The sequence below is a fragment of the Quercus lobata genome, chromosome 12, assembly GCF_001633185.2.
Source record: "Quercus lobata isolate SW786 chromosome 12, ValleyOak3.0 Primary Assembly, whole genome shotgun sequence".
NCBI lineage: Eukaryota > Viridiplantae > Streptophyta > Magnoliopsida > Fagales > Fagaceae > Quercus > Quercus lobata.
The window spans coordinates 1,325,951-1,340,156 of NC_044915.1; the positions used below are offsets into that span (position 1 = coordinate 1,325,951).

The 14,206-nt window shown below is 33.1% G+C and overlaps 1 protein-coding gene across 1 annotated transcript; it reads right to left on the reverse strand.

Moving 5' to 3' along the window:
* Positions 1-214: 214 nt before the first annotated feature.
* Positions 215-4,640, reverse strand: LOC115971340 (plastid lipid-associated protein 3, chloroplastic). Its single transcript, XM_031091205.1, has 3 exons — positions 3,964-4,640; positions 1,253-1,448; positions 215-944 (listed from the first exon to the last, which is right to left on the reverse strand). Exons 1-3 carry the CDS (start codon positions 4,587-4,589, stop codon positions 636-638), a joined length of 1,131 nt encoding a protein of 376 aa, XP_030947065.1. The 5' UTR covers positions 4,590-4,640; the 3' UTR covers positions 215-635.
* Between the last annotated feature and the right edge of the window lie 9,566 nt (positions 4,641-14,206).

Sequence of the window (14,206 nt, forward strand, 5' to 3'; positions counted from 1 at the left end):
AATTATTAGACATCTAGTTGATTTGTTGGTGTGTAAGACACATTGAGTTAGACCAATGTGAGATTAATAGTAGAGACCAAATTAACTACACTATCGTTATTTTAATAGTCATATAAGCATTAAGTGTGCCAATTAATAATAAGGACAAAATTGACTGCAAAAACAAAACAAAAACAAAAAACAAATTGTCTACTTCTAAATTGCATGAACCAAATTGACTGCAACTCTAAAATGGAAATGACCGAAGTAGTATTTTTGCCTATAATTTTAGATACTTAGATTTGACAGGATGACAGATCAACACCAAAATTAGACAGACATTGTTAATAGCAGTATTCACCAAGCGCACTCCTAGATGACAGAAATGTCAAATGTTGGGATCTAGAAGCCGTGTAAGATTGCAATGGTTCCTATTTCTTCTGCTTCATCCTCTTAGCAACCGAAAAGGAACACAATAACTAGGGGGAAAGCAATCTTTACCATTTTTTTTAAAAAGACCCCACCATAGATATAAAGAAGGGCAACAATATAACTGTTTTCCCCCTTCTATTCAAGCAAAGGTGAACAATGGGGGGAAAAGGTGTAGGTAGGTATATTCTTTTCATAAATAACTCATCGCAACATGTATCTTGCTACTAATCAAGAAGGGGACTCCCTTCTTTGGCGAGCACAAAAAGACCACCATCTCCCCTTGAGATTCGAAGATCATCATCAAGGTATGTAACAAGAAGCCAAGAACTAGTCCGGTCACCTGGAATGGGAACCTTAAGAGGTGGCTGACCAGAAATGACTCGTGATATACTTGCCACTGTGTCCTGCAGTGGACTGAGAGTTTGCTGCACAGGCAACAGATTGATTTGCTGCCCAAAAACATCCACATTTTCTGGGAGATCAATACTGGTCTTTATCTCTGGAGGCTGAAAGGTACCTTCCTTAAATGCAACCTGAACATATTGACGTGTAGGCTAGTAAGATTTTGTAATCCTGTCCATTGCATTGAAAGTGTACAAGACATGGTTCTGGTAAGAATTGTTTGGGCACGCCAAGTAAAAACTATATATTTGTTACAATGCAATCATCCGGTAGAGCTCTATTGTATAAAAATGGAGAAAATGATTTTTTTTTTTTATTAATATTTTATATCATTACTGTTGTTTATACTATTTTTTTTTTTTTTTTTAATAAGAAAAAACATTCCATTTCGTTAGGAAAATATTATATTCAGTCATATACTTATGGCTCATAAAAGTACCTTTATTCTTGTAGGACTTTGAACCTCAAAAGTTGCAGTTGCACTGAAAGAGAGAGTAGCAAATGGGCCAGATAACGTAGTAGAGTTCACAATGGTAAGATTGCCAGTGTCAATTACTTGGCGAATCTCCTTCACTTTTAACAAAGGTGTTGCGCCTAATGCCAGAAGTGGCAAAAGCTCAGAAAATGCAGTGTACCTGATTAGTTGGAAAATAAAGTAGTGAGCAAATAGGGAACAGTGCACCAAGTAAGAAGCACTGGTAAAAACAAAACAATAATAATAATAGTCAGTTTCATCAACTTTCACCGGGCTGTGATCTCCACATTGTTTCATTTATCCAAACTAGTCGGTAACCCATGCAAATGCATAATAAGGTTTAACATTATATGATTTTTTCTCCTCCTTTTTCTTTTTTGGTCTAGATATGAAATTTGATAATTTGATTGTATTTGTAGAGGGAACTATATAATATAGCACTTAAAGAGAATGTATGTGCCAAGATTCTAATGGAGTGTTTAAATATAGAATAGAATTTAAATTTAATTAAAAATATATATTAAAATAATGGCGTGTAAAATTGTGAGACCTCAAATGTTATGTGGCACAACATTATGAGGTCAACCAAAAGTCAAATAGCTTCAGTTTTATATATATTATAGATTATAGATGACACTAGAAACAAATATAATCATATAGCATTGTCTGTGACATCTACATCATGCTTCTACTGAATTCACATTCTTATACACATGCCACACGGTAGAGTCAATGACTGAAATGAACATGAATGCAGGCCTAAAAATGATTGATTCCACTTATAGTGATATAATTTCAAGCTTCTATAACAAGGATCTAGTCAAGTTCAGTCAATTTTTCCTCTGATCACTGACCTTGGTCAAGACATGGCATATATCAAAGACACTTATGAGTATTAATGGCAATAAAATTAGCCCAAAACCAGCAGCCATGAATAACTAAAAGCTTTGTTGAAACAAAGATGGGGTAACACAAATTCATGTGGCAAACGCAAATTAGTCAGAAATATAACAATCATCCATTTATTGGCTGACATGTATTGAATTAACACAAATTCATGTGGCAAACGCAAATTAGTCAGAAATATAACAATCATCCATTTATTGGCTGACATGTATTGAATTAAAACACTCAAATGGAAATGATCCTCAAATAAAAATGTAGTACTATTCTCTTAACAAAACAATGACTGGTTGATATGAACAGGTGATTTCTCCAATATAACATAAGCAAACAGGTAGCTCAGAAATCTCCAATTTGTATGGACAAGGTTCCAGAGCTTGTTTTCCTGGAAGTGATGCACTTCTATTAAAAATAACATTTTGAAGGTCTTCTTCTTCTTTTATCTTTCTTTTAATCAGAAAGATCTTATCCTCTGTTCTGGCATATTCAATGTGTTGGAATCCAATGCTATTAAGACTACTCCATATAAAACAGATGAGGTTGACCTTTTAGAGTTAAAAATAATAATTGGCACAAGAACAGGCAAACACACCCTCTCACATGTTCTTATTATTATTTTGGGTAAACACCTATTTCTCATGTTATAAAGTACAGTCCACACTAAGTGATGGTTTCTGCAAAGGCACCTAAATAGTTGAAATGATATTATTGACGAACTCAAGTCAATAGCAAAAAGAAGTATAGAGGAAAGGCATTCCTTCCTGATCCTTTTCCAAGTACTAGAGGCACTACATGTGGACACTACTAAGACATGATATAATTCCCATAATTTTTTATTAAAACCCCATGAATGCACACAGATTTAATCAAAGATGATCTTCTTTATTTAAATTAAATTTGAAAACTAAACCAAGATTCTAGACCATTGCCTTCAAGTTTGTAAAACCATGTATAATCAAACTTACATGATATATGAGCCTCATAAATCTATCCCTCTTTTTTAATAGTATATTTTATCCCATTTACTAATGGTAATTTCAAATGGCTTGACAACCAAGTTCAATGAACTCACTATCCAAAAATATTTCAATTTAAGTTGGATTTAACAACTGTCATCAAATCTTCTATCCACAAAGCACTAATAGTGAGCCTTTACTACTTGAATTGCCAATATAGTCTTTCTAGACTTGAAAAAAACTAAGTATCCTCCTCCCCTATAGGGACACCAATGGGGCGGTCGGTGAAGACCAAGCAGGATCAGCATCCAAACCCAACTATACATAATAGATCTGAAATTGAAAGCGGAACTGGCAACTCACAAAATCAAGATTTGATTCAACTTTGGTTTTACTTATACTCTTATATTAAGAACACTACCTATTTTTGAAAAAAAGCAGCCATATAAGGGGATGATGTGGATGACTACAAAAGAGCCTTATAGCTCAATTGATGCAAAAAAGTTCAGGGTTCAAATAGACGCAAAATAGCTATTAAATTATCAAAAATAGACGCGAAGTAGCTATTGAATTATCAAATATGATCTTAAACTCATGACCTCACCCTCCATCCCATTATTATAGAAAGAGAAATCACATTTGAGCTAGACCTCATTGGAAATTCAAAGAACACCAAATGGGTTCAAAACCTCTTACATGATCAACTAGATGCATACCCAACTTGCCAATAAAATAAATATTGCATATTAAGATTATAGAACTACAATCAGCAAAGCTTTAAATCTAGCTAAAAAATGCAAAGGGCAATGAACTTACAGCAAAACCCAGTTGCCTTGAAGAAGTTCAGTGGACTGGGTCGGGGCCGGAGTCGGGTTAGCGGCCTCCAACTGATTGACAAGCTCAGAGACTTCGGCCCGAACCTCCGGGCTGGCCCGGAACCCGAATTCGGTCCCGTAAAAAGTATCAACCAAGCAGCGCTTCAGCTCCGCAAGCTTATCTTCCTCGGGAGACACGTCAGGCTTGGCCGTAGAGGCAGCGTTGTTACCTTCATCGATGGTAGCATACTTGTCTACCTCTTCTTCTTTTACCTCTGTAACAGAAGAAGAAGAAGAAGAAGAAGCATTTGGTTTTGGAGTAGCGTCGTCTGGGCCCCGCTCGTCTTCGCTCTTAGGTGGGTCCGGAGGGGACTCGGGTTCCGGTTCGGATTCCGGTTCGGTTTCGGAGTCGGATGGCTCGCCCTTCTCGTCGGAGACCCGGGGTTTGGGAGTGGGGTCGGAGTCGGAGAGAGAGGAGGGGGTGACTTGGAGGAAATGGGTTTTACTTTTAGGCTTTGTGAAAGAGAGAAGAGGAAGAGGTGATGGTTTATTATTATTATTTCTATGAATATTGGGGTTAGGGGTTTTGGTGAAGAGTGAAGAGGCGGTGGTGAAGAGAAGAGACATTTTGATTTTCTTCCACAAGAGAGAGAGAGAGTGTGTGTGTTTGACTGTGTTTTGTATGGAGATTGGAGAGGCAACAAATTGATATCATCATTTCGTGTTTTTTTTTTTTTTTTTTTTTTTGTCTTTACCTATTTTTGTGGTTTTCTAATTTTCTTTGTGACATGCTATATTTTAAATTTCTGTATCAATTTATGTTTTGTTAGAAAAATCTGCTAATGAGCCAAAAAAAAAAAAAAAAAAAAAAAGGAAAATTTCATACTTGATCTTATAGATACATGTAGGATTTTTTTTTTTCTTTTCATTTTTCACAACCATTCTTATTATTTGTCTCATAAAGGTAATGTTTTTCTTAAATCTCATCATCTTTAATAAGTTGCGAAAAGAAAAGGGTTTAAAATTTGATATTCATTTAACATTTTTCAATGCCTAAATACCAAAATCATCCCTTATCATTAAACCTCAAACCTATTCCTAACATTGGCTAGCTATTAGAATCCTTAATTGAGTGAGATCAAAATCTTTAGGGTATGTTTGTTTGAAGGGATTTTAGGAACGATGAAAAATTAAGGGGAGAAAAATGGAGAGAAAGTATTTTTAGTGAGTGTTTGGTTGGAAAAGGAGAAAGGGAAAAAAATTGGTGAGGTCCAGGTGTTTTCTTCTCGGACCCACCAAATATTTTCTCCCCAAAATGGGGAGAAAATTGAAAAGAAAACTAGAACATCGCTCTCCTGTGCATAATTCAATGACTGTCGTTTTCTTCTTTTTGCCTTTGATTTTCACCTTTCTTATGTCTTTTTCTTACTCATCCATTTGTTCAATTTGTTTGTGGAATCAAATTGGTGGTTTTTTTTTCTTTCTCCAAAAAGAAAAAAAAAAAAAAAAACTTTAGTTTTTTGTTTGTTTTTGTTTTTGTCAACGTGACTTCTTTTTTTATAATCAATGTTGGAGTTTTTTTTTTTTTTTTTTTTTTTTTTTTTTTTTTTTTTAATTGAACGGTGGCTTTCACACACACACACATATATATATAATGGAAAATAATTTTTTTATTATTTAATAATTACAAAAAAAAAATTATTTATTATATTATGTAATAGGGGCATAGGAGTAAACTTATACAAATTACATTTTCTAACTTCTTATTTTTCTTCTCAATCAAACAAATGAGTTTCATACCCCTCCACTTTTCCATCCTTCACACTATGAGAGAAAACTAAAATATTTTTTTTCCTCTCACTTTCTTATGTATTCGTTTAAGTTGGGAGGTTGTTAATGTGGAGATTTCATGTATTCTATTATCTAAAGGTTAGCTTTTTTCTTTTTCTTTTTCTTTTTCACTCTAACTTTTAATTTCTAGGATGCATTCTATTTGAAAGTGCCTATTTAGTTTTTAGTATTGGTTTTTCATTTTCATATAACTTTATAATATATTTGAAGGTATTTTTATTCCTTTTAGAGAATTTCTATGCAATTGAATTTGATTTCTGGCACTGCTCTATCTCAGGCCAAAAAATAAATTTATCCAAATCTAACCTTTTTTACTCCCCAAACATGGCCAAGGAATGTCAAGTATCCATAGCTAGAAGTTTGAATGTGAACCTTGTCCAACATCCCAGCAAATACCTTAGTATCAATTTTAAGTTGAGAGGGAATCGTATTGTTGATTTTCATTTTCTGATTGACAAGCTTCATTCTAAGCTGCAGGGCTGGAAATCTAGACTTCTTTCACATACTGGCAGAACCACCCTCATCTCTTCTGTACTCCAATCTCTTCCTTTATACCAATTCTCTTGTTTTAAGGTTCCTGAATCTATTTGCAACAAGATGGATTCTATTGTGAGGTCTTTTTGGTGGGGTCATGAAATTGGAGAGAAAAAACCTCATTTGCTCAATTGGAATAAAATCTGCAAGCCTAAAAGATGGGGGAGGTTTTGGCATTAAGAAGTTTAGCCCTATGAGTCAAGCTTTGTTGGCAAAACAATATTGGAGGCTTATTAACTGTCCCCAATCCCTCTTAGCTAGAACTTTTAAGGCTAAGTACCATCCTAATGAATCATTGCAAGGCCACACACCTAAAGCACACCATTCTTGGATTTGGAAAAACATTGTTCAGCAAGGTGATCCTATCCTTCGAGAAGGCAGGTGGTTGGTTGGAGATGGTTTTGATATACACCTTACTGATCCTGATTGGTCGCCAAACTTAAGAGATAGTTCTTCGTTTCCCTTTTTGCAAATCGGCACAGTAGGAGATCTTATTGATCATAATTCTAGAAGTTGGAAAGTGGATTTAATTAGGAGCTTATACCATCACCCTAAAGCGGACAACATTTTGCAAATGCCCATTTCCAAAATCAATGATTCTAAGGATAGGCTTATGTGGAAATACTCAAGGGATGGGAATTATAGTACCAAGAGAGCTTATGAGTTGTTAACTAAAGACTCTTTAGAGTCACAACAATTCTAGTAGGAAAGGAAGATATGGATTGCAATTTGGAAAGCCTATGTTCCCTTAAGAATTATCAATGTTGTGTGGAAACTTCTCCATGACAGTCTACCTACTTTGACCACTCTACACAGCAGAGGCATCAGTAATAATGTCACTTGTCCCTTATGAGATGCTGAAGAAGAGACTCCTACACATCTGTTTCTCCTTGTAACTTTTCTAGAGCTTGTTGGTTTGGTTCAGATCTTGGTCTGCATACTTCTGACATCACCAATGTGTCTGTTCAGTCTTGGTTAAAAGACTATATCAACTCTTACTTAAATAATAAAGATCAAAGCTCGGTCATCCTTCAATCAATGTTTACAGTTTTGTGGTTAATTTGGAATCACAGAAACAAAGTGCTTCACCAAGGCTTGACCCCGAATCCCCTAGAAGTTATTCTAACAACCAGAACTTTATCTTGCAGGTACAGGAAGGCTTATGCAAGCCCATACCATCCTACCAGAGAGCTTAGAACAGCCAAGTCAGGACATCTCACAGCTGCAGGGCAATATCAGCTCATCATCAAAGTAGCTGAAGCAAGAAGAACAAAGCCACAAAGGAGAGCATACGCTTTTGTAGCTGTAAATATGCAAGGAGCGGAAGTGTTTTTAGGGGTTAATAATTGCAGTCTTGCCAACACAACAATAGGAGCTCTACTTGAAGCAATGGTGGAAGCTGGTATCATAGTTAAAAACTATGGATTTCAGCATGTTTTGTTCTTAACTGACAGGTTCAATCTCCATCAAGTTTTCAAATTGAGGAAAAGCACAGATTGGTTGGATAGTAATAGGATAGCTGATCTGAACTTTCTCTCTCAAAATGGTTTATTTTGTAATACTTTGGTTGTCCCTCATGTAGTTGTTAAGACTATGTGGTGTTTTGCTAAACAGGTTGTGAACACACCCTTGTATTACAGGTGGTATAATCCTGCTCTATGTAACTTTGTATGAACTCTTCCTTTGTTTGGTATCAAAAAAAAAAAAAAAAGAATTTGATTTCTTTTTACGGTATGTGATTTTGCCTAATATTTGTTTTACTGATGTTCTATGTTAGTTATATGTTGTGCTATTTTCTCAATGAATAACCATATATATGCCAAATCTGTTAGTACTTTACTATTTTTATATAGAGTATCACATTTTTTTTTTTGTTCATAATTTTGTGATCTCAAACATTTTTGGTAATCCAAGTAAAAAAATGACAATGAACATTAAAAAAATTATTTTTTTTTGGTATTCCGATAAAAAAAATCTAATTATAAATCTTCATGCCAATTTTTTCATATACATTTTTGGTAGTTCAAGTAAAAAAAATTAAAATGAACATGAAAATATGGACTAACAGAAAATAAAATATTGTTTCATTTCAAAATTTTAACTAATGTATTTGGTAGTACAAGTTTTTTTTTAAATGACAATTAGAAACTAATTATTTTTTCCATGGTGAAGGCAAAATCCTCCTTTACCATTAAACCTAAAACCTAACCCTAACATTGGCTAGCTATTAGAATCCTTAATTGAGTGAGATCAAAACCCTTAGGGTATGTTAGTTTGAAGGGATTTTAGGAACGATGAAAAATTGAGGGGAGAAAAGTGGAGAAAAAGTATTTTTAGTGGGTGTTTGGTTGGAAAAGGAGGAAGGGAAAAAAAAAGTGATGAGGCTTAAGTGTTTTCTTCCCAGATCCACCAATTGTTTTCTCCCCAAAATGGGGAGAAAACTAAAGAGAAAACTAGAACATCGCCCTCCTGTGCATAATTCAATGACTGTTGCTTTCTTCTTTTTGCCTCTAATTTTCACCTTTCTTTTGTCTTTTTCTTACTCATCCATTTGTTCAATTTGTTTGTGGAATCAAACTAGCGGTTTTTTTTTTTTTCCCTCTCAAAAAAAAAAAAAAAAAAAAAAAAAACCCTCCAGTTTTTTTGTTTTTGTCAATGTGACTTTTTTTTTTTTTTTTAAATCAATGTTGGAGTTTTTTTTTTTTTTAATTGAACGGTGGCTTTTACACACATACATATATATAATGGAAAATAATTTTTTTATTATTTAATAATTACAAAAAAATTATTTATTATATTATGTAATAGGGGCATAGGAATAAACTTATACAAATTACATTTTCTAACTTCTTATTTTTCTTCTCAACCAAACAAATGAGTTTTATACTCCTCCACTTTTCCATCCCTCACACTATGAGAGAAAACTAAAATATTTTCTATTCTCCCACTTTTCTATGAATTCGTTTAAGTTGGGAGGTTGTTAATGTGGAGATTTCATGTATTCTGTTATCTAAAGGTTAGCTTTTCTTTTTCTTTTTCTTTTTACTTAACTTTTAATTTCGAGAATGCATTCTATTTGAAACTGTCTATTTAATTTTTAGTATTGGTTTTTCATTTTCATATAACTTTATTATATATTTGAAGGTATTTTTATTCCTTTTAGAGAATTTCTATGTAATTGAATTTGATTTCTTTTTGCCGTATGTGATTTTGCCTAATATTGATGTTCTATGTTAGTTATATGTTGTGCTATTTTCTCAATGAATAACCATATATATGCCAAATCTGTTAGTACTTTACTATTTTTATATGAATACTGCTACAGACATAAATTACTTTACAATATTTTTACAAACTGCTGATGTGGCAAATTCTTACTAGTTCTAATATGGGCCCATCACTAACATCACATTTTACTTACAATAACTATTTGTAAATTATTAAAGCCACATCAGCAGTTTGTAAAAATACTGTAAAATAGTTTGTGTTTGTAGCATTACTCTTTTTATATAGAGTATCACATTTGTGTTTGTATTTTTTTTTTTTTTTTGGTTCATAATTTTGTGATCTCAAACATTTTGGTAATCCAAGTAAAAAAAAAAAAAAAAAAAAAAAAGACAATGAACATTAAAACAGTTAATTTTTTTGGTATTCCAATAAAAAAATAAATCTAATTATAAATCCTCATGCCAATTTTTTCATATACATTTTTGGTAGTCCAAGTAAAAAAATTAAAATTAAAATGAACATGAAAATATGGACTAACATGAAATAAAATATTGTTTCATTTCAAAATTTTAACTAATGTATTTGGTGGTACAAGTTTTTTTTTTTAAATGACAATTAGAATCTAATTATTTTTTCCATGGTGAGGTAATCAATTTCTCCTCACATAAAATTTTTTTGGTAGTCAAATTTATAAAATAAAATAAAAAATGACTATGAAAATGGAAACAATTAATTCCTCCCCCATAAAATTTGGTAATCCCAAGAAAAAAAACATACCATGAACAAGGATATATGTTTATTACCTAACAAATTTTGGTATTATTCCTATTACTTCTTAAAATGTCTTTAATCACAAATTTTTATAAATTTACAAATATATGAAACTCATGCAAAGCAATGAATATGAACATAATAATATGTATTGAGTATAAATCTAATTATAAATTTCACAATGAAGAAAAAAATTTCTTCCCCCATATACATTTTAGGTAGTCCAAGTGAAAGGAAAAAAAAAAACTATCAATGAACATTGAAATATGTATTGAACTTAAATCTTATTACAAATTTTATGATGAAGACAATTTATATCGTTTAATTTAAATTACTAATTGTTTACTAATTCATCGTTATATAGCAATAATTGAAGGGTGTAACTTCTCTCCAGACTTTTTTAACTAGACATGTCATTTTATTTTAAATATATTATAACAAGTGGTAGTGGGTTTTAATCTCTATCTTTTATTTAGTGAGTGGATAATATAACAATTTCTCATTAAAATAAAATGAGATTCCAATTAAAAAAGTACTGGAAGTAAATCAAACCTATAATCGAATATGTTTGTTCATCTATCTGGGGAATCATTACAAGAATGCCATATCTATTTCATTAAGAATTTTGGTATTGCTCTCAATACTTTTGAAAAACAAAAGTCTTTGGTTGCAATATTTAATAACTAGTTTCCAACAGAAGGGAAAAAAAGAATCTATTTGTCATATAATAGCCTCTTTTTTTTTTTTTCCTTTTTTTGAAATAGTTTCAACTTACGACGTCCACTCCTAAAAATAACTCTTTATTATCAGACCAAGACACCAATCAATTTTTAGTGTAAACGGTAATTTCTACGTGTCTTTTTTACTTCCCAGCCCCCCTTATTTTCCTTGGTGTCTGTCATCAAACATGTTAATGGGCAGGAACATTACGTCCATGCCTGGTCTGGCATAGTTTTGTCATTTGAAAAGAATATATATGCAGTTAGAGGAGGCCGAATACTTAACTACTTGACACATTTAGCACCACTCAAATTAATCTCATGACTTTAAAATTAGCGAGCTTATTGTTGTAAACCTTGTAATTCCCTCTTGCGCGTAAAATTCCGATTTGGTTAAGACAGTTTTGATTGGCAAATCAAGGGCCTCAAGTAATATTGAGTTCATATAATTTGGTTAGAGGTAGTAACGGTGGTCTCTTTGCCACCCCCTATTTTCTGCTAGTGGTTACAAACTTAATTACAAATCTTACAACATTGTAGTAATTGGTTTATTTATTTATTTTTAAACTACTTCGGTTAAAACATGCTTGATATTAGGGGATTCAATGCTTAAAACTGATAAGAAAACCTTTAGCGGCTCACAATAATCTCCATGGCCAAATGGGAATTGTGTTCTACATAATTATACATCCCAAGAAGGATTAGCGAAGAAGGCAGGCAGGGCTAGCTATCTATGCTGCGCTGCCTGCTTAATTAAGAAAACAAAACCCGACATTATTTACCATAAAGCAAAACTATGATTTCTTCAAGCTGGAAGGAGTACATAGCTCGCCACCAAGACTTAATTCTTATCGTCATTTTTATCCTCGTGCTCTTGGTTCCGGGTTTAGTATTCACGTATAAATATGTGTCAGAGAATAGCCCACAAACAAGACAACCTTTGGTGATCCTCCTGAACTCATTATCTGTATCAAACTTCAGCTCTAACCCCTCAGATTCGAGAGCTGAATGGGTAGCAGAAATGACATTTATGAATCGAGATAAAGATTTTGAAATTTACATCAATCGCTTTCATACTTTTGTGCACTACAAAGAACGTTACGCCGTGTCATGTGCTTCGATCGAACCAATACAGCTTAAACAGAGAAGGCAGAAAAGGGTATTGGTAGAGTTCAATAGGACTGATTGTTGGGGAAAGCAGAAGCAGCCCTATGATATTGATTTGGAGTTAGGGACGAAGGTTCTCAAAGAACTTTGGGATGAGAAAACGAAAGGTGCGATGCATGTGAGTTTGGACATGCATATGGATCATGGAGAATATCATAAAGGAATAGACAGATGGGATTTGAGTCTAAATCCTTCTTGCTCTAACATAAGACTTGATTTTATGGATACAACGGTTGGGAGGTTTTTTGGTCATGATTTGCATTGCCATATTGATTGGTAGCTCTCTCTCTCTCTCTCTCTCTCTCTCTCTCTCTCTCTTCTATTGTTTTGTAAGCAATACATATTCAAAAGAATAAAGTCCCTTTAACAAAAAAAAAATGATTCTTGTAGTCTCTTTGTCTTTGTACTCTCTCTTTCTCTTTCTTGTTATTTAAAATTTCCTAAGCAATTTAGGATGCATATTCAAAACAATTGATTCCTATCATTTTATGTATTTTTTTTTTTTTTTATGTATTCTTTTACGTAATTGTAATGATTGTCAATGATGTACAATAAAGTACTCTCATATTTGTATTTTTAGCCTCACTTTTATACTATTTTGTGACTAATTATAAGTTGTTCTTGTTTTATAGGTAATAAAAAATTTACATGCTAATGAGAATTGGTGGAAGAAAAAGAATGAAAAAAAAAAAATGTGATCAAGTTATCATCCTTCATGTACACATGACATCCACAAGAAAGTTGAATGCCCCAAGGTGGATCTAGGCCAATTGAGTCCTGCCAATTCGAGAGATCACATATGTGAAGCAAAGAGAATGAAAGAAAAGAGGTCCAGGCGTGAAGTTAGAAAAGCAAAAGAAAAAGAAAAAAATAAAATAAAATAACAGTAGAAGTGCTTTCGTGGGACTAAGAGATATACAGTGGGCTTGTGGTTTTAATTGCTTTTTGTTAACTTGGGCTTCTCTTTTGGGCCACTTTAGTTTCGGTTGGTAAAAGCAAACGGGCACAAGTTAGCGTGTGGCTTACAAACATTACAAGTCCTTTTTCGGATTGTATTTGGACCATGCTAGTACTAGACGGCTTCTCTTGTATAAAAACCTCTAGGTCAGTTTGTAAAAGAATTTAGAGAAAATAGAGGCTAGGGCTCAACGTGTAGTATGTAGAGGCAGTCGTAAATGGTTTTTCTAGCTTCTGTAGCTTTTCTGTAGCTTTTCTCCATGACAGTATTATGATTATTTCTTTCTAATGCTTAGTATTTTATTTGTTCTTGCTTCATATTGGTTGACTAAGATAGAATTCTAAATTTGAGTTCAATCATGTTTTTCTCATGACTTAGGATTTATCTTAATTAATTGAATTTTTGGTTTATTATTGCTTGATTATAAAATTGGATATCTTTTGTGATTTGTTTGTCAACGGAAATACAATTGATGATTTGATTTTATATCTAGAAAGTGAATAATAAGAATGACAATGGGTCGGGTAAGTTTAGGGCGGGTTTTTTTATGATTGAACCCAACCTGCCACCCACCCCTCGAAACCCGAACCCACCCCGTTAACTAAACGTTTTTTTAAAACCCCTAAACCCACTTCATCGGGCCCCTGCGAGCCCCACCATGCCACTTTAGGGCCTAATCTAAAGCCCTTAATTTGTAGCCCAATCCATGACTCAATCTTAAAAAAAAAAAAAAAAAATCAATTTTATGTTTTCCTGATTTCTCATACAATAGTTTCAGATTTATGATTTTCCCTTTCAAATTCACAAACACAAACACAAATATAAACACAAACTCACATTTAACAATGAAATAAATTGTAAATAATAAACATTCATTAATGAAATTAAAATAATAAAAAAAGTAAAACCTTGAGATTCATAGCCTTGAGAGAGGAAATGACCAAATGAACCCCCCCCCCCCCCAAAAAAAAGGAACTATCGGCCTAAGCTCTCCCTCTCTAAGCTTTATCTCTTTC

What these genes read in the sequence shown, in the direction of transcription:
- LOC115971340 (XM_031091205.1), bottom strand. Translation starts at nt 4,589, where the DNA reads ATGTCTCTTCTCTTCACCACCGCCTCTTCACTCTTCACCAAAACCCCT. An exon ending in CAAGGCAACTGGGTTTTGCT is followed by an intron (nt 1,449 to 3,963) that starts GTAAGTTCATTG and finishes CCAACTAATCAG; the next exon opens with GTACACTGCATTTTCTGAGC. An exon ending in AAAGTCCTACAAGAATAAAG is followed by an intron (nt 945 to 1,252) that starts GTACTTTTATGA and finishes CAATATGTTCAG; the next exon opens with GTTGCATTTAAGGAAGGTAC.